This window comes from Misgurnus anguillicaudatus, chromosome 24, assembly GCF_027580225.2.
Source record: "Misgurnus anguillicaudatus chromosome 24, ASM2758022v2, whole genome shotgun sequence".
Lineage (NCBI taxonomy): Eukaryota > Metazoa > Chordata > Actinopteri > Cypriniformes > Cobitidae > Misgurnus > Misgurnus anguillicaudatus.
The window spans coordinates 31,733,931-31,753,915 of record NC_073360.2 but is presented as its reverse complement, the minus strand read 5'-3'; the positions used below and the strand labels follow the sequence as shown (position 1 = coordinate 31,753,915).

At 37.9% G+C, this 19,985-nt stretch overlaps 3 protein-coding genes and 1 pseudogene across 3 annotated transcripts in view; all 4 read left to right on the top strand.

Moving 5' to 3' along the window:
* The first annotated feature begins 376 nt into the window (after positions 1-376).
* Positions 377-1,574, top strand: LOC129438424 (C3a anaphylatoxin chemotactic receptor-like). The gene has a single exon (XM_073863232.1). It carries the CDS (start codon positions 384-386, stop codon positions 1,407-1,409), a length of 1,026 nt encoding a protein of 341 aa, XP_073719333.1. The 5' UTR covers positions 377-383; the 3' UTR covers positions 1,410-1,574.
* A 2,693-nt stretch (positions 1,575-4,267) lies between these two features.
* The window catches only part of LOC129438894 (C3a anaphylatoxin chemotactic receptor-like), a 391,623-nt gene continuing 375,905 nt past the window's right edge, over positions 4,268-19,985 (top strand). The window contains exons 1-2 of the mRNA XM_073863361.1: positions 4,268-4,271; positions 4,623-4,670. Coding sequence (XP_073719462.1) covers positions 4,268-4,271; positions 4,623-4,670 — 52 coding nt within the window. The remainder of the gene's footprint in view (positions 4,272-4,622; positions 4,671-19,985) is intronic.
* On the top strand, positions 6,582-10,311 carry LOC129438429 (chymotrypsin-like protease CTRL-1; annotated as a pseudogene).
* On the top strand, positions 16,138-18,334 carry LOC129438425 (C3a anaphylatoxin chemotactic receptor-like). The gene is made up of 2 exons (XM_055197162.2): positions 16,138-16,200; positions 16,750-18,334. The coding sequence occupies exon 2, from the start codon at positions 16,761-16,763 to the stop codon at positions 17,769-17,771; it is 1,011 nt and encodes a 336-aa protein (XP_055053137.2). The 5' UTR covers positions 16,138-16,200; positions 16,750-16,760; the 3' UTR covers positions 17,772-18,334.

Genomic DNA, 19,985 nt, shown 5'->3' with positions numbered 1-19,985 from the left:
TGAAGGCAGCAAAGTATTTTTTACAATGCAGTCTTTCAAATACATTAAATGTTTAACAGGGATTTTTAGCATGACTTTTTAAGTTGATCCAACTTTTCAATTTTACAGTGTACATGAGCTCTAGGAGACATTAACACTTTAATCTAGAATGATTTACAGTGCATCCAAACTACATCAGCATGTCCTGAAGATTAAACTATATTGCTAGCACCAAAACTGTAACTCCATTATTTACACAATTATTACATTAAATATAATTCAGTCAAAAACTGAATGGATATTTAAACTAATTGTGAATTAATAAAACAGGTTCACTTTTCACTGTGCATGAGTTTGTAATCACGAGTCATTTCTCTTTTTTTTTTTCTGCAGTGGGCACAACTATGGGACATCAAAATTTTACTGAACTCCAAACAACAATCAGTCCAATCAAAATGCAGGAGAAGAGCTTTTTAAGCATTGAAATCTTCAAGATATGCATTTATTTTGTCACTTTAGTCGTAGGTGTCATTGGAAATGGACTCGTCATCTTTGTGGCCGGCTACAAAATGAAGACGACAGTCAACTCCATTTGGTTTCTCAACTTGGCGATTGCAGACTTCTTTTTCCTTTCATTCTTGATTTTGAACATTGTTGATACCTTTGACAAGAGTACACTTAACATCAACACATTTATTCTGGCATGTATATTTTTTGATATTGCTCTAAATATGTTTGCAAGTGTTTTCTTTCTGACAGTTATCAGTGTGGATCGGTGTCTGTGCACATGGTTTATTGTGTGGGTTCAGAACAAACGAACTTTAGTCAAAGCCAGAATAATCAGTGTATTTGTGTGGATTTTATCCATCTGCTGCAGCATCCCTTTTGGCATTAATGAGTATGTACTTAACAATGAAAATTTCATCAATGTCTATATGTCTCTGTTCACATACCTGTTTATTGTGGGATTTGTTATTCCCTTTATAATCATTGCATCTTCATACATAGCAATTGGTGTGCGGGTAAAACGTCTCAAAACAGGAAATAACTTCCGGCCTTTTCGGGTCATCATATCTGTGATTCTGGCTTTCTTCATATGCTGGTTTCCTTATCATGTTCACAAATTGTGTTTGATAAGTGCATATACGTATAATTGGAGTGACAGTGCTAGAAAGAAACTTTATGACGCAGGACCTTTTGTAAACTGTCTGATTTATCTGAACAGTTGTCTGAACCCCATTCTCTATGTGTTCATGTGTGATGAGTATAAGAAGAAACTTAAAAAGTCTCTCCTGCTGGTATTTGATGGGGCTTTTACTGAAGAGCATCTGGGTTTGAGATCAACTCCACTTCCTCACAACCAGGGGCGTCGGACTGGGGGTAAAACCAGTACTGATTACCAGGGCCCCAAAGGAAGAGAGGGCCCTTGAAAGTCTGGAATATATTATGGGGGTGGGGCATTGGGCCCCATTAGGACTGCCTATGCATAGGGCCCGAGATCTTGTGCAACGCCCCTGCTCACAACTCTCAATGTCAGCAGGTATTAAATGTACAGACAGAAAACAGAAGCATCTGATCATTTACTGGCAGCAAGAGAACAAAACCATTTTTTAGTCTTTAGATGATTGGAGATATAAATTTGTAATTTGAAGATTAAGATTTCTCAAGTGCTCCTCCTTTCTCCTATGTGAAAGTCTCACTCCAAATTCTTGCCAACAGCTCAATGTATCCATGAAGAGGAAGTGAAGAATCAATCTACAAATTTCTTAAGTTAACTCTCTCACTGAATGTTTATTTTTTGTTTTGTTATACACAACCATTATGTTATAACGTTACTAGAGTAAATCTTTCTTTTTTAAACATCTTTTTTAAGTCGTCATAGCTGAACATTTTTTTTTATTTCAAGTTTAGAACATTTTGTAACATTTCTCAATATAAAGATCATTTTATGCTAAAATTGTTTCTTTATCTTATTGTTTCCTACAAACTAAGGTACAGCCTTAAAGGGGACAGAGAATGAAAAACCATTTTTACCTTGTCTTTGTTGAATAATGGTAGTCTACCACTCATTCACGAACATACAAAAAGTGCTCACTGTAAAAAATAATATGCCCCATCTACTCAATAAAATTTTGGCAAAAGATTACAAGCAATATCATGAATTACATTCAACAAATCAAAATTGATTTAGATTTACTCTATAAACTCCTTAATATTAACATTCAAAAAGACAAACTGCAATTTGCAATTAAAAATGTATTAAAATTTAAACAAAAATATTGGGTATACTAGACAAAGATCTAGCACTATACAATAAAAAATATTATGCCATATCTACTCATTAAAAGTGTGGCAACAGATTACAAGCAATATCATTAATTAAATTCAACAAATAAAAATTGAGTTAGAATCACTCCATAAACTCCTTAATAGTAACCCATTCAAGAAGGTTAACTGCAATTTGCAATTAGAAATTAATTTAAATTTAAAAAAAATATTGGGTATACAGCACAAAGACCTAGCACTATACAATAAATACTATTCAATTATTCTATTTTAATTTAACATCATGATTTAAAATGTATCCATTAATATTATTATTAGTAATGAGTATTATATCTGATTTCAGAATGACAGACAAAGATTAATCAATTCTTATTTTATTGCAGCAGTGGCGGATGCAGAATGTGACATATGGGTGGGCATGGATTAAGTCGGGGTGGGCCTGAATCTATGGGTGTCACTTTTGAATAAGAACAAGTCTATACTATTTGTCAAACTTCACGAATCACAAGCGTATTGGTGAAAACACTCATTTAAACAGCATACACATACACACACAAACTTGACTGCACGTCACATTTTGACATTATTGATACTGCTTTAAATTGTTATACAACCTGACATTAATTAAGCCTTTTTGGTAAAAAGTTATTGGGCTGTCACATACAAAAAAAGAACCTGCACACAGTGACAAGAAATATAAATGAACAAAAAACGAATACTTTTTAAATAGCCTATTAAAGTGTTTATTACAAATAAATTAGGCTACTAAATGCTTAAAATGAAGCTTCTTACATCATATTCTCTTCATGAAAATCACAAAAAATATATTTTCGTTCTCACATATTTAAGTTAACTTACTAAATTAAGAAAGAAAAAAGGAATTGCTAGAATAATGTAATGAACCTTCTATATTTTTTATAACAGAGGTTCACTAAAAGTTATGGAGAACAAGACGGTACACACTGCACACAACAGAACTTTCGCAAAATATATATATATCACTTTATTAACAATCCCAAAAACTCTTATTTAAATATATGCATTAAGTTAATCACATTTGTATGGCTTTCCTGGGTTAAATGACACCTAATAAGACACTTCACCACACAACACTGCACTGCACTCTAGTGGTTACTCAAGACCTCGCACTGCAAAACTACACCGCAATACTAGAATTGTGACACACACAATTTTCACAGTGATAGATCTGACATTCCCCCCAAGATCGCACATATACATTAATGCTATTCACTTTACATATAACTATAATATAAAAATGTTCACTCATACATTCATTCATACAACACAATTGAAAACAAATGTTTAAAAGACACTTCCCTGTCTCCAGGCAACAAGACCCCGCCCCGGGGTCTCAGGGAAGCACGATCAAGCCGGCCTTTTAACCAGACAGATGGACTCTTCCTGGTAAGGATTGGGTTTAATCCGAGAGGCTCCGTTATTCAGGAACAGTTAATTGTCAGTGCTCAAGTTCACAGCATAAATGTTCACGCTTCAGGTGGGAGTTAGCTGTTCAATACGGTTTTAATAACCCCATAAAAGGGCACAGTACCGAATGTCTTTTGCTCTGCGCGTTATCAAATAATGTCCATGCGCGTCTGAGCTCTCATGCATATCTAACTACACACAAAAGCCCCCTCGCTAACTATCTTCGTTGCCGGACATACCCTATCGGCCTCGAGCAACCCAAAGCGTCCCCACTTTTTTTAAGCGCAAAAAACGGCCATTCACATTTAGTCCTCTCCTCTCCTCCACCCCCCCCCCCCCGCTTACCTTGCATCAGGGACACGTTCAATCTCACACCGGTGCACAACGTTTTGCTACGGTTTCCGGGTTGAACGACATGTTTCCTGGAAACGGTGTGCAACGGAATGCAACAGGTTTTAGAAGCGTTTTCTCTTGTTTGGTGGGTGTGTCAGAAATGTCGGCCCAATCAGCGGCAAGATGTATAAAACCACGCGGTAGTAAAGAAACAGCTTGCTCAATGGGTTAAAGTTGGAATGTTGTCTTTCATTCTGGACGGCAAGGTCAGTGACTGTAACATTGAGGGTCTTTTACAGTATTAAACACACATTTATAACGATTTCATCAGTCCTCAGAAACATTTAAAAAAGAACACAAAGAATGGCCTCTCAGCTACCGTAGTTGCAACGCTTACGTCATCACAACAGGGCGTTCAACACATCACCGTTTCTGTTTAATAAACGTTGTGCAACGTTTTGTCGGGGCTGAACGCAGCCCAGGTCTCTTAAATCTCCTCTCCTCCAGGTGACACCAATCATCCTCATTTAGTCTGAGGGAGGAGACAGAGACTCCGTGTGTCTCAATTCGTTCCCTAGCTCCCGAGGTCGTGAATCAGTATATCGTGTACACAGGTTCGGGCACTGGTAAGGACCCTAGCTCACTTCACATTGGGACAATGTTCACTTATTTTTCTGTCACGTGGCTGCTTACGCGTTGTAATCACTCACAGCTGTTACTCATCAACAACCGGCAAAACCAACATCTCTCTGACTTAATTTTAAAAACAGTACATTGTGAAAAATGCTGTCATTATTCTCTTACATATCTGTGCATAAAATTGGAGGCATATAATTACATTTTAAATGTAAAAAATATTTTTACAATTTTAAATAAATATTATTATTTTAAATATTGAGTAGATTGTGGTTCCTTACTGTGTAGCAATGTGTGTTTATATTTACAACTAAAACAAACGTTTGTCTTTATAAAAGTTCTGTAACATTTCATACAGTTTATTGAGTTGGATCACGTGATGTTCGGTTGGCGAGCTTCAGAAAAGGTCACGTGATTTCCGGTTAGGGAACATAGGGATCATCGATGCTCACTGGTTTTTGCGTTGCATTTTGGGAATTTTTAGGGAACGAACGTTCCAGTGCACTGAACGGATTTTGCGATTGAGACAGCCCTTAAAATGGCCGACTACCTGATCAGTGCCCTGACTACTGAACAAGGGAGCTGATTGAGACACACGGACTGTCAAACTCGCAGGTCTAGATCAATGTCAGCAACACACTTCCCAGCCGACACAAAGAAAGCTTTAAATATAGTTCATTACAATAATGTTAGACTCTGAGGTTAAACGAAATGACAAATAAATAAACATTTAATTCATGACTTCACATAAGAGCAAGCGGGTAGCCTACACGTGAAGAGCGGAGCCGAGCGCGCAAAGGAATAACGGGTTTAAATATGCTTTCACTTAATTTCCTGACATTTTCACTTGTTAGTGAGGATAGTAATGACTGACAAGACGACGCCGAATTACATACAATATAATTACCTAACTAAATCTGAGAGAATGCAAACACATTACAATATTTTTCCTCCGCCCGACGGGCAGGGCGCAGATACATTTTGGTACCCCGTCAGGAATTCGCAATATAGCCCCGGGACGTTGGGCTAGCGATTTTGCGAGCACTGATAGGTTTGTTTTATAGAAAGACTTTCTTTAAAGTGAATTTCGTTTTGTATAAATTGTATCTTAATTTTAATCAATGTTTAATCAAACAATTGCCTCGATTTAATAAATAAGAAGCAAACCAAGAACGTCGGGTGTGGTGTATTGAAGTGAACCCACTATATATTTCCGCGGCATACGTATTTCTGCTTTTAATGCATAACGGTACCGGTGGTCGCCTAAACTCAATTTACTTAAGAAAAAAACTTGGTGAGTTTCAAACCCAGGTCTATCACGCGGCGGCCGAACGCACTACCGCTGCGCCACCGTTTGGTCACATGATTGGCGTCTTTCATACACCTAGGTAGACTGGCCAAGGTAAATTTATAATATAAAAAATAACAAAATGTTCGGGCGCCAGACAGGTTTAACCCCGTCAAAGTGAAAGATTTAGGTAAATCCCAGAAAAACCATCCGTTACCACACAAACAAACAAAGTCTCAATAGCAGTCCACATCAATGTAGCTTAGATCATTCATAAAAATTAAAAAAAACACAAAAAAACACGTCTTCACATTCCTGTAGTGACCGCGTCTCTGGTTCGTTTCCGAACTGGCCCACATCATTCATTGTACATAAAAAAAGAAAAGAAACATTACGTAAATATTAAGAGCATTTTATACATATAAACATCACATTTACTTGATAATGACAGTAGAAAATAATGACTAACACAAATAAGAAAAACAAACACGCTTGAATGTGCAGATATGTGAATAGTGGTTGCATGTTATGATGTGCGTGTGTAGTCATGTAGTGGTGGATGAATGAGCGTGGATAAGGATGGAGTACAGACACTAACCCAAGTTTTGCTGTAATGAATCTCACTGAAGTGGAGTGTAAGGAACCTCTGGGACACACAAAGTCGGACGAATCTCATTCGGTCAATAGTTTAGCTCATAAGCTGTCTGAGAATCTGAGCAAAGCTCCGTGTCGCTCGCTCCGGTATTAACAACAAGCACTTCTCCTGACCAAACGCCGTCCGTCCTCCCACAGCAGGCCAAACACTCACACCAGCCCTGCGTTCCAGTTCGTTTTTTATGAACTTCCCTCTCTAACTTCCCCCAGCGAGGGTCTGTCCATACAAACTTCCCTCGTCCACTTGACGAAGTGGAACGCACTTCAAAATGGCGACAGGGATTCCCCCGAGGGGAAGTGCTTAGGGAAGTTCGCGAGTGTGTGTCTAAAACTGGAGTGGAACGCACCCCAGGTAAACACAAACACTTCTTAGACGCGGTACTTCCGGGCTCGTCTCACTTTTGTCCCAATTCGCCTACTTATACTACGACCTAAAAGTATGTACTGTTTTTGTGAGGAAAATGTACATACTTTTGAGTGTGTAGCAAAAGAGTATGCACGTTCTGGGACCTACTTCGATGACGTCATGCAACGTGAACGAAAACGTGGTTGCCTAGCTACGCACACCACGACTGTTAACAATATTTCATTAATTCTTATAACTTATGTCAAATATTATTTTATTTACTATTCCCCTCTTTTTTCTCATCGTTTTTGTTATGTTTGCATCAATATGCTGTGATAACACATATTATCTGTTTCATTTCAGAGCATACACGTGAAGGAACCGGAGACTTGACTGCACTTGTTTGGAAGCATTTACTCGTCACACCGCACAACAATGGGGCTGTTTACACTTGGTATTAATATTTGTTTTCATCGATCGGATCACAAGTGGACGAGAGAGACACATTACTTTTACACCTTGTATTTAAATCCGTCTCTTTTGTCCACTTTCGACCGCTTCTGTGCTGAATACTATGAGGGGGTGGTCTGTTAGAAGGTGGGCGAGTCTCTCTGCTGTCATTCAAACCCGACCGGGAGTAATTATGAGTTTATATGGACGCAAACTAATATTATGTCGGAGTGCACTGCTTGTTTAGCAAGTAAACATGCTGCACAGTGTTTTGTACATGAGTATGTAAGAGCTTTCTTTGAATTTTCAGCGCAATTGATGAAATAGGATCGCACAACTTTCACACGCTTTCAAAACGAAACTACGGAAATCTGCCGCTTAGTTTTATCAATGAAAGGCTAAAAATAGCGCTGTTCACCGAATGTTCACGCCAGAAGTCAAAAAAGATGTAAAACTTGTGTTTAATACCTCAGATTAGATAAATGGGCGGAGAGAAGGCGGTCGCGTGTGGCGGTTCGAACGCATTTAACCACATGTGCGTTCCGCAACTCCAAAGCGATCCGATCGAAAGTGGTTTCGACCACCTCTGGATGTGGTTGAAAGTGGTCGAAAGTGGACGAGCTCAAAACGTTTTGAACACCGTTTACACCTGGCATTAGCGTCGTCCACTTGTGATCCGATCGACGAAAACACATGTTAATGCCAAGTGAAAACAGCCTCAATAACATACCGCACAGGAGTGCCCTCTAGTGATCATCAAGTGTTATAACATTAACTCAAATACATCACATCTCCTCCCTTCTTAAATCACTCTCTCACATAATGATGTTTTATTAACAAGGTTCGGGAGGAGCACGATCAGATAATTAACTAATCAAGCACAGGTGCATCTAATTTGGTAATCAGCCAAACACTACATATACAGACATCCTACCTACCTCAGTCTATTGAGATTGTTTTCGGATATCCCTCCACCACCCCAATTCGCCACTCTAATCTGTTCTATCCCAGTTTGGGATGGGGGAGTTCTCCGGGTTCGGGCCATACCCCGGATTCGGAGTTCGAGCTTCACTCCGGATCCTGAGCCCTCCCCCAGGACAGCACGCCAAAATATGCTTACTTTCGCAATCTCATGACCTACTTTTATTTTGTATGCGATTAATCACGATGAATCTTTTGACAGCCCTAGTTTAAATATAAATGTGTGTTGGCAGTGTGTGAACACAACAACCCTAATGAAAAAAATCCACCCACTTTACCCAAAAGCTTTTCTAAATGTGTTTGTTAGCACGTTGTAGCACTAATGAGGCTAAAGATACTATTGTCCAAGACTATATTATAGACTAAATTTGATTTTTTTTAATAGAAAGCAGTATCACATTTGCATTTAAAGGTACAAACAGCCCTTTTTTGCTTACACCCAAATAGTAGCATTTTTGACAGGTTGTAACAAATGAGTTGTGGGGTATTTTGAGCTAAAACCTCACAAACACATTCTAGGCACACCTGAGACTTATAATACATCTTGTAAAATTGACAAAATATTGGCACTTTAATGCATCTATTGTAAACATTTATTTTCTTTCTAGGGCCGGATATCACTATGTTATTCTTGGAGAGTACGACCGTTCCTCCAATGCTGAACCTGTTAAGGTCATGAGAATTGCCAAGGTATCCGATTTAAAGTGTTTGGCAAGGCATCTACGGCGCGTCACAGTAGATTGTGTTGTTGTTGTATGTTATATTTTTGCGAATTACTAAAAACAGAATAGTACAAAAATGGACTACTATTATAATATTGATTTAATAAATTGAAACTCAATTGGCGTTAGTCTTGAATGCTCGTAACCTAAAAAAATATGTATGTAATATAAAAAAATCAATGCATATCCTGGTTGAGGTTTTTAGTGTAGATATGAAAAAAATCCTGAAATGTTTATTGTCCTGAAAATGGTCTCACGAAACATTTTTTTCTCTCATACTTGTAGGCCATCAGCCATCCTTACTACAACAGTCAGAACTTTAACAATGATTTAGCTGGGTTTTCACAAACATATTTTTCTCTCGCTTTGTTTTACATCAAGTCCTCGTTACCTGCAGCAAGTTGCACTGCCCCTATTAAGCAAAGCTCAGTGCCAGCAATACTGGGGACAAAGAATCACAGATGCCATGATTTGTGCTGGGGCATCTGGTGTCTCCTCCTGCCAGGTACGTGATGGCGGTTTAAATAGAACCCCTGAATTTATTTTCATTCATACCTGCAGGTTTCACACGAATTTGTAAGTGCTGCCATAATGCTTGGGGCTTGTAACCCGATGGTCGTTGATTCAATTTCCAAGACTTGCAGGTAACGACTAAGCCACCCTTGAGCAAGGCACCTTATCTGCTCCCTGGGTGCCGCAGGGATAGCTGCCCATCGCTCACTGGATGGGTTAAAAGCAGAGGTCACATGCACTTTCATTTCATTCAGTTCTTATAGCTCAGTTGGTAGGGCATTATTTTGGCAGCACCAATCATACATAGTGCCAAAAATGGATAGTTTGAATACACTTAATGTCAGCTAAATGTTTGGTTTTGGGTTTCTTGTTTTAAATGCAGGGTGATTCTGGTGGTCCTCTGGTGTGTGAGAGTCGAGGTACTTGGTTCCAGGCGGGTATTGTGTCATGGGGCACCTCAGACTGTAACACTCGCACTCCAGCCGTCTACTCTCGTGTCACTTACCTGCGCCAGTGGATCGACCAGACCGTGGCATCCAACTAGAGCTCCAACCTGAGTGTTTTCTCTTCAAAACAATAGGCATCTGTCATCTTTTAAGTTTAGTTTGTCTGTTTGGAGTGACTGGTCCCACTATGATCTCTCAGAAAAGAAATGCTAATAAAAGTTTTTAAAACTACTGATGAAGATAATGTTTAATGACTCAACTTATTAAACGGCAAGTTAAATATACAGTACAGTATCATTTAAAAATTGTACACCCTGATTTTTTTTAAATAATAGTATAATCAAAACTTAAAGGAACAGTATGTAGGATTGTGGCCCAAACTGGTATTGCAATCACAAAACTTGTGACTAAAACTGGTACTGCAATCACACAACTGGTGGCCAATACACAGCATGACAACATAAACATCAGTTGAGGGCTGCAACTCCACTTTTTAAAAGACAATATCCTGGCCGGACCACTGTTGTGAGTAATATAAGTATATCAGGGCCATTTTATGATTCATTGATACATTTCTTACATACTGTTCCTTTAAAGATGCAATTTGTAAGATATTTGCAGTAAAATATCCAAAAAACACTAGGCTAGTGTTTAGATTTTGTCCAGCTAATTACTATCAATATCTCTAATGTTTTCAACTACTTATAAATTGTGAGAAAATTGTCATTCTAAACAGTGACACGGGGCAGTAATACCTAAGAATCATAAATTAGCGTTTGTCTTACAAAAAAAATGTAAACATTATTGTGCTTTGTTTGCAGAAGTCATGTACCACACATTGTCAAACCTGAAGAAGTGTATCTTCCTGCAATCTGAAGGTGTAACTTTAATACACATTATTTAAAAACATAAGAGTCATGTTCATTATTTATCTTTGTGTAATTTGATTTAAATTACAATATTGAATGTATTGAATTTGTTAAATTTTGTATGAGGTAATTTCTTGTATGGGTTAATTTGCCTAATATTAGTATTAGATACAAAAGCACAAGTGTTTTGGCTTAAAAGTGACAGCATGTTTTAAAAATGTTTCAGGTACTGGGGCTTGGATTGTTTGAAGTAGTAAAGAATAAGGGCAAATAATGAAGCAGGCAATAAAAAATACTTGACCAAGAAGTTTTGGAGCTTAACATTTTTGTAGTTTGTAATTGCTTTTTTCTTCAAGTTGGTAATTTGAAAATCTTTACGGAAGTCTGAAATCTTCCTACATATTTTTTTCACATCTCGATTTGAATGTTAAAAATCTTAGTTCTTGGATTTGTGATGTTTTGTAATATGTGTTTTTGCCCTTACTTATGCATTTTATGTAAATATATTTTTAACTGGATTTGTATTTGTATGCTCTTATTCTGCAGGCTCCAGACCTGGAGATTGAAGTTCCTAAAGGTTGATGTTTATCAAGCTTGTGACCTTATCACATGGCGTTATTTTTTTTACATTTATATATCTAATACACATTTGCACATCTGTAAACATAAATTTAATATTTTGTGGGCTATTTTTTATTTTATTTAACCAGTTGTTGTATATTGAAATATGTTACATTTTATGCACTCCAAATGTAAATGTTTTGTTTTAATTGCATCTTTATTGTTTAAAACAATTTAATTAATGTGGGCTTTTGTTAGCTTTTATGTTATTTTTGTATTTTTTGGCTATTTATTTGTTTTTGTTTTTTATTATCCTTCTGTTAATTTGCCAGATTTTGACCTTCTATTTGTTTTTCCTGTAATCTCACTTCAATTATTTTTTGTGTTTCTCAATGATACATTTTTGTCACAGTCCCAATTTGTTCCTGCTTGTTTCTCCACTGTCAGGTGAGGATAATAACAAACACACGGGGAACCGTTCATCATCCATTTGGACTTCATTTCCCATAATCCTTTTCACTCTCTCACCTGAACTGTGTTTGTTATTATCCTCACCTGACAGTCATCCCCCTCATCACTCCATTGTCTAAATACCCTGCTTTTCCCTTTGTCTAGGTCAGTTCTTGTTTATAGTGATGTGTTGGGTGTTTTGCTGTTTACCAGTTTCCATGTTCCTTGTTTTATATTAATTAAAGATTATAATTTTGGATTCATCATGATCTCCATCTCATCCTTTATCCTCCATCACACCAACCGTATCAATTTCACAGTATAATTATATATTGTTTGAGTTATGGCTATGTTCTGGGGGTTCTGGATAAGTTGTGGGTGAGTCTCAAATGTTCTGGGAACTTTACTAGGCAATCTCCTTAACACCAGCAGTGTCGTTCTGGGAACATAAAATTTCTACATAAAATATGGTTCCCTTAACATTTCCAGAACGTCCTGAATGTTCCGTGGAGGTCTGCCAAATAACGTCCTCCAACCCTTTAGGGAACTCCACATCACGTCAGTCTTGGAACGTTCTGGGAACTTTACTGGGCAACGTCCTTAACACCAGTGAGGTCGTTCTAAGAACATTATGGGAACGTAAAGTGTACATAAAATATGGTTCCCTTAACATTTCCAGAACGTCCTGAATGTTCCGTGGAGGTCTGCCAAATAACGTCCTCCAACCCTTTAGGGAACTCCACAACACGTCCGTCTCATAACGTTCTGGGAACTTTACTGGGCAACGTCCTTAACACCAGCAGGGTCGTTCTAAGAACATTATGGGAACGTAAAGTGTACATAAAATATGGTCCCCTGAACATTTCCAGAACGTCCTGAATGTTCCGTGGAGGTTTGCCAAATAACGTCCTCCAACCCTTTAGGGAACTCCACAACACGTCCGTCTCATAACGTTCTGGGAACTTTCCTGGGCAACGTCCTTAACACCAGCGGGGTCGTTCTAAGAACATTATGGGAACGTAAAGTGTACATAAAATATGGTCCCCTCAACATTTCCAGAACGTCCTGAATGTTCCGTGGAGGTCTGCCAAATAACGTCCTCCAACCCTTTAGGGAACTCCACAACACGTCCGTCTCATAACGTTCTGGGAACTTTACTGGGCAACGTCCTTAACACCAGCGGGGTCGTTCTAAGAACATTATGGGAACGTAAAGTGTACATAAAATATGGTTCCCTTAACATTTCCAGAACGTCCTGAATGTTCCGTGGAGGTCTGCCAAATAACGTCCTCCAACCCTTTAGGGAACTCCACAACACGTCCGTCTCATAACGTTCTGGGAACTTTACTGGGCAACGTCCTTAACACCAGCAGGGTCGTTCTAAGAACATTATGGGAACGTAAAGTGTACATAAAATATGGTCCCCTGAACATTTCCAGAACGTCCTGAATGTTCCGTGGAGGTTTGCCAAATAACGTCCTCCAACCCTTTAGGGAACTCCACAACACGTCCGTCTCATAACGTTCTGGGAACTTTACTGGGCAACGTCCTTAACACCAGCGGGGTCGTTCTGAGAACATTATGGGAACGTAAAGTGTACATAAAATATGGTCCCCTCAACATTTCCAGAACGTCCTGAATGTTCCGTGGAGGTCTGCCAAATAACGTCCTCCAACCCTTTAGGGAACTCCACAACACGTCCGTCTCATAACGTTCTGGGAACTTTACTGGGCAACGTCCTTAACACCAGCGGGGTCGTTCTAAGAACATTTTGGGAACGTAAAGTGTACATAAAATATGGTCCCCTCAACATTTCCAGAACGTCCTGAATGTTCCGTGGAGGTCTGCCAAATAACGTCCTCCAACCCTTTAGGGAACTCCACAACACGTCCGTCTCATAACGTTCTTGGAACTTTAATGGGCAACGTCCTTAACACCAGCGGGGTCGTTCTGAGAACGTTATGGGAACGTAAAATTTCTAGGGGGGTATGTATTAGTGTATAACGCTTGTCGGGCTACGCGGTTGTTTATGTACTACGATTAATTTTAACCGTCTACCGCTGGCTGTGTCAGCAAAGACAGCTCCTGTAAGCGTACGGGCCAACCAAATGACCCAAGAAGAGTTTGGGACAAGACGAGAGAAAGAATGAGGATCAATATTGATGTTGCTTTTTCTAAATGGAGAGAGCTTCGCGACACAGCCCAGTCACACAAAATTAAGTACCTATAGTCAGGTAATTTTTTTATTCTTTTTTATTACACGGCTCTCTGGAATGCTTGATTCTGATTGGTCAGTTGAGACATTTGCAGGTTCGTTCTTTTCAAATAATAACCGCTCCAAATTAATAACGCATAGCCGGACTACTTGCACGAGTGAAATCGCTCCGCGCCAATAAAGATCAATAAAGATTACTGTTTGTTTGGCGCCATCTTGTGACAAACACTGGACAACCACGAAAAGACACAGACAGCTTACTGAGACTGAACTTGACAAAATAGAGCATGACAGCTACGAAGCCAACACACACAAAAATACAGAATGGGGGTTAAAACTTCTCAAAGACTGGCTAAAAGAGAAAAAATGGAGACAGACAAGTATGAAGCAGCGGATCTTAATAAGGTATTACGATCATTTTATGCATCTGTGCAAAGTTTCGCGGAAGGATAAAAATGTTAATTTAAAACAAATATGCCAATAAAATGTTTAAAATTCATATACATGTCCAGTTTTTTTTCTTATGTGGCAAGTAGCCGCTTCGCGTCGGGTCCTGATCACACTGTCAGGGCTTATTCCCCAATAACTACCGGCTGCCTCTACATTATCCCTTACTTGTGAGACTGTCACAAATTTCCGCGTTTTTCGTGATCGTATAACGAATTTCTGTTTATATGTCATTGTCACGTATTGGTTACTCAACTGTTTTTCCTAATTTCTTACCATTTTTGCGAGTTTGGTTTCTAAAGACGGCTGCCCTTTAAAGCCACTTGTCCAAAAAGTGATGTCCTTCTTTGTGAGCACATACACTTGTGCATCAACATTCTTAACCATGAACACTGTAAAGAGGAAACACAGAAACCGCCTCACCAATGAACATCTTGCTTGCCTCATAAGGATTGCAACAACCGGCTACAAATACAACATAAAGAAAGTCAAGATAATGCATGCATAATTTTGCTCATCTCAGCAATTAGGTCATCCTGATTTTTATGTTATTACGGAAAATAATTTTGTCTTAGTTACAGATTTGACCCGTAATTTATAATTAATGATCCCCTTTTGTATTTATTGCATTGCAGATTTTATCTTCAGGGATGACAGACTGATAAGCAGACGTGCTATTTATGACTGGATGTAACTTTTGATACTTTGTGGTAAAACTACTACATACTTTTTGGCTCTCCTATTGAATTTGTATCAGTGTGGCTCTCATGGAAAAAAATAATGAAGATCTCTGCTGTTTATGATTAACCCATTAAAGGGCTGTAGTATTAGTATATCGTTCTCTGTTATGTTCCCTTTTTTACAACAGAAACAACATACTGTAATACTGTGAAATTCTTAGTCTGTTTCAATCATTATTGTGAAATGAATGAACCACTTCAGCCAACAATGTACTTTAATTCAAACATATATTAACATAAACATAGATAACAAACACGCTTAACACACAGTGCACTGCAGTTGTTTGCAAATAGTTTGTGTATGTTTTAGTGCTGCAACGACGCGTCGACGTCATTGATTACGTTGACTACGGAAATACGTCGACATGAGTAAAATGCGGCGACGCGTCACACTGTTTACATTCATGTCGCGTAATGGCGGCTTCTGCTTCTGGCAGTGTTTTCCATACATTGATTTGTTTGTGTGTGCCACAAAATCAACAATGGCCGCAACATTCACATTTGCAACATTTACAGTGCAAGATGTTTTCAGTTTGGACAGCTCTTATATTTATTTTAGTCTAGGACTAGTCGTTAGAGTAGTCGACTAATCGGAAAAATAATCGCTAGATTAGTCGACAGAAGAAATAGTCATTAGTTGCAGCTCTAGTATGTTTAGCATTGCATCTTTTAGTGCACACAAAATATTTCAAAAATATGGGTTTATTACATCATTACCCCACCCCTAATTCCCTTGATAAAAGAGGAAATCAGCAGTAATTGTTCATGCAAACATTTTCAGCCTTGACAACATCTACCTGACGATATAAGGACAGCAATAAAGAAAAAAAAGATAACGGTATTTACATCTATTTACATCTATCTTACAGTTTTATGTTTTTGTCCTCTTTCAATAAAGACTTTCACAGTCAATGTGAAAAGTCTTATTATATGGGCATGTTGGGGACAATTTTCTTTCATTGTAATTGATTAAAATTATTTCTCACTTTTTTGTTTATGTATTTATTGCTCAAGATTATGCAGCATGAACACTCACATTAAAATATGAACTATTCCCAGTCTTTCAAATACATGAAATGTTTAACATAAAATTACTTTTTAAGTTGATCCAACTTTTAAATTTTACAGTGTATATAATAAACTCTAGGAGGAGACATTAACACTTTAATCCAGAATGATTTACAATGCATCTAAACTATACATCAGCATGTCTTGAAGATTAAACTCTACTATTACCAAAACTGCAATTCCCCATTTTTTACACAATTACATTAAATATCAATCAGTCAAAAACTGAATGGATAGTTTAAACTAATTGTGAATGAATAAAACAGATTCACTCTTCTCTGTGTATGAGTTTGTAACCATGAGTCATTTCTTTCTGCAGTGGGCACAACTATGGGACATCAAAATCTGACTGAACTCCAAACAACAATCAGTCCAAACAAAATGCAGGAGAAGAGCTTTTCAAGCATTGAAATCTTCAAGATATGCATATTTTTTGTCACCTTACTCGTAGGTGTCATTGGAAATGGACTCGTCATCTTTGTGTCCGGCTATAAAATGAAGACGACAGTCAACTCCATTTGGTTTCTCAACTTGGCGATTGCAGACTTCTTTTTCATTTCATTCTTGATTTACGAAATTGTTGTTGCCTTTGACAAGAGTACTATATTTAACATCAACAAATTTATTCTGGCATGTTTGATTTTTGATATTGCACTAAATTTGTTTGCAAGTGTTTTCTTTCTGACAGTTATCAGTGTGGATCGATGTTTGTGCACATGGTTTGTTGTTTGGGTTCGGAACAAACGAACTTTAGTCAAAGCCAGAATCATCAGTGTGTTTGTGTGGATTTTATCCATCTGCTGCAGCATCCCTGTTGGCATTGTTCAGTATGTACTCAACAAAGATAATTTCATCAATGTCACTATGTCTCTGCACAAATACCTGTTTATTGTGGGATTTCTAATTCCCTTTATAATCATTGCATCTTCATACATAGCTATTGGTGTGCGGGTAAAACGTCTCAAAACAGGAAATAACCTCCGGCCTTTTCGGGTCATCATATCTGTGATTCTGGCTTTTTTCATATGCTGGTTTCCTTATCATGTTCAAAAATTGTGTTTGAGGACTGCATATAAGTATAACTGGAGTTACAGTGCTATAAAGAAACTTAATGCTGCAGATCCTTTTGTAGACTGTCTGGCTTATCTGAACAGTTGTCTGAACCCCATTCTCTATGTGTTTATGTGTGATGAGTATAAGAAGAAACTTAAAAAGTCTCTCCTTCTGGTGTTTGAGGCGGCTTTTACTGAAGAGCATCTGAATTTAAAATCAACTCCACTTCCTCACAACTCTCAATGTCAGCAGGTACTAAGTGTACAGACAGAAGAAACAAGCATCTGATCCTTTGCTGGCAGCAAGAGAACAGCGCCATTTTTAGCTTCAGTCTTTAGATGATTGAAGATATAAATTTGTAATTTTGGAGATAAATATTTCTCAAGTTCTCCATTCTCCAGTATTCAGACAAACAGAAAGTCTCACTCCAAACTCTTGCCAACAGCTCAATGTATTGATGAAGAGGAGAATCAATCTACAAATCTCTTGCTTAGGTTAAAGTTAACTCTCTTATTGAATGTTTATCATTTGGTTTTGTTGTACACAATCATTATATTGTAACGTTATTTGTGTAAATGTTTTTTAAGCCATCATAGCTTAAAAAAATTGTATTTCAAGTTTAGAACATATTGTAAAATTTCTTAATTTAAAGGTAATTTTATGCTAAATTGTGTCTTTATTTTATTGTTCAACAAACTAAGGCACAGCCGTAAACCTCTACTTTCACTATGGTAAACACAAATTAAAATATCAGATTCAACAGAACAGTTACAGATATGTGTAGTTACTTATATTCTCAGACTCATCTTGGACTTGTTCCTTTAAAGACTCAGTCTTGACTCGGACTCGACTCTTGAAAACCAACGGACTCGGTCTTGACTCGGACTCGGCATAGGCGGTCTTGTCCCCATCACTAGTTACTCACTGAAGTGCTGAAGAGTTAGTATTTTTTATTGTTAGTTTTTTTTACCTCAGAAACCACAGTGAATTTCCGGCAGACGTCTGCTGTAATCTTTCCTGTAAATTGATGACACTTCAGCCCACAATATATTCTGCAATTCAAACATACACCCACAGAAACAATCAAGAGACCATATGTATAATATGTATATTACCTTAAACATTTAGAGTGCTGCAATTAAAAAAGATATTAGTGGCTACAATTTTTAAACTGAGAGAATGCAGTCCCTCTTCACCCTTTCACTGCAGGTAGAATAAAATGTTTTGTTTTTGCTGTGATTTCATATTGTAATGTTCACGTTCCACCTGCGCCAGTGGATCAACCAGATCATGGCATCTTATCTTCAACCTGAGTGTTTTCACTTCAGAAGGAACAATAACTAGAAGCCAATGGTCCATTTATGATCTCTCAGAAAAGAAAATGCCAAAAAAGTGTTCATATATGGAGTTGTAACATTGTTTTTGTTTCCTATGTCACTGTGATTCATACTTTTCACTGACAAAAACGCAGTTAATGATATTTTACCATAAAAGTAGGCCTACATCCTTTTTATGCCACAATATAACATTTACTGTATACAAAACATAATGTTCACAATATTTTACAGTAAATTACAAACAAATGTAATAAATTGTAACTTTTTCACTGTGTACACTGTTGTTGTAACGTGGGTGCTTAAAGAAAGCAAATGAGATTAGAATCTATGTGCAAAAAGAGGTTTAATAGTACAATCCCCAAAGGGCCAGCAAACATATCCAATATGGGGCGATCCAAAAACTTAATCCAATAACATATAAAAGGTCAGGGCAGGCAGCAAAACTAGCAAAATCCAAAAAACAGGCACAGGTCAAAAACAGGAACACATACAAAACAGGATACAGATAATCAGATACAGGTAGACAGGCTGGGCATACAATGTATTAATCAGCAATGGTATCGTGGACAGGAAGTGGCTTTATACAAAACAGACAGGAAGTGGGATGTGAAGTGTGACATGGCATGAATATAAAAAAACCTGTATCTTCTACAGTAAGTTTTATAAAGAATGAAAAGGTTTCATGTTCATTTACCTTTGAACAAACTGTTGCCAGTAAATAACATAAATGTAAAATCTACAGTAAGTTACTGGCAGCTAGTTGGCAGTAATACCCAGTAATACTGTAATTTCTACAGACATTTTTTTACAGTGAACTATAAATAATCAAGACTTCTTACCCTCATTCTCCGGAATTTTCGCAAACCCACCTCCACCCCTTCGCCTCACTACGTACATTTAGCTCAGCACCGGGGATAACCCGGGTCAGGGCACGCCCCAGGCCCGGGGCTCCTTCCCCGGTCAAGGGACGAACGTTCCGAACTCGGGGGGTATTTCCCGAGCTCGGAACCTTCGCCCCGGGACAGCATGCCACTCACGCATATAAGCAGTCCCACTTTATTGTAAGTGAGGCGAACTCGTAAAATGTGTTTTGCTAAACATGCCTGCAGTTCTGTTGGCTGTGGAAGTCAATGGTTTTATAGATTAGCATCTTATAGTTTCTTAC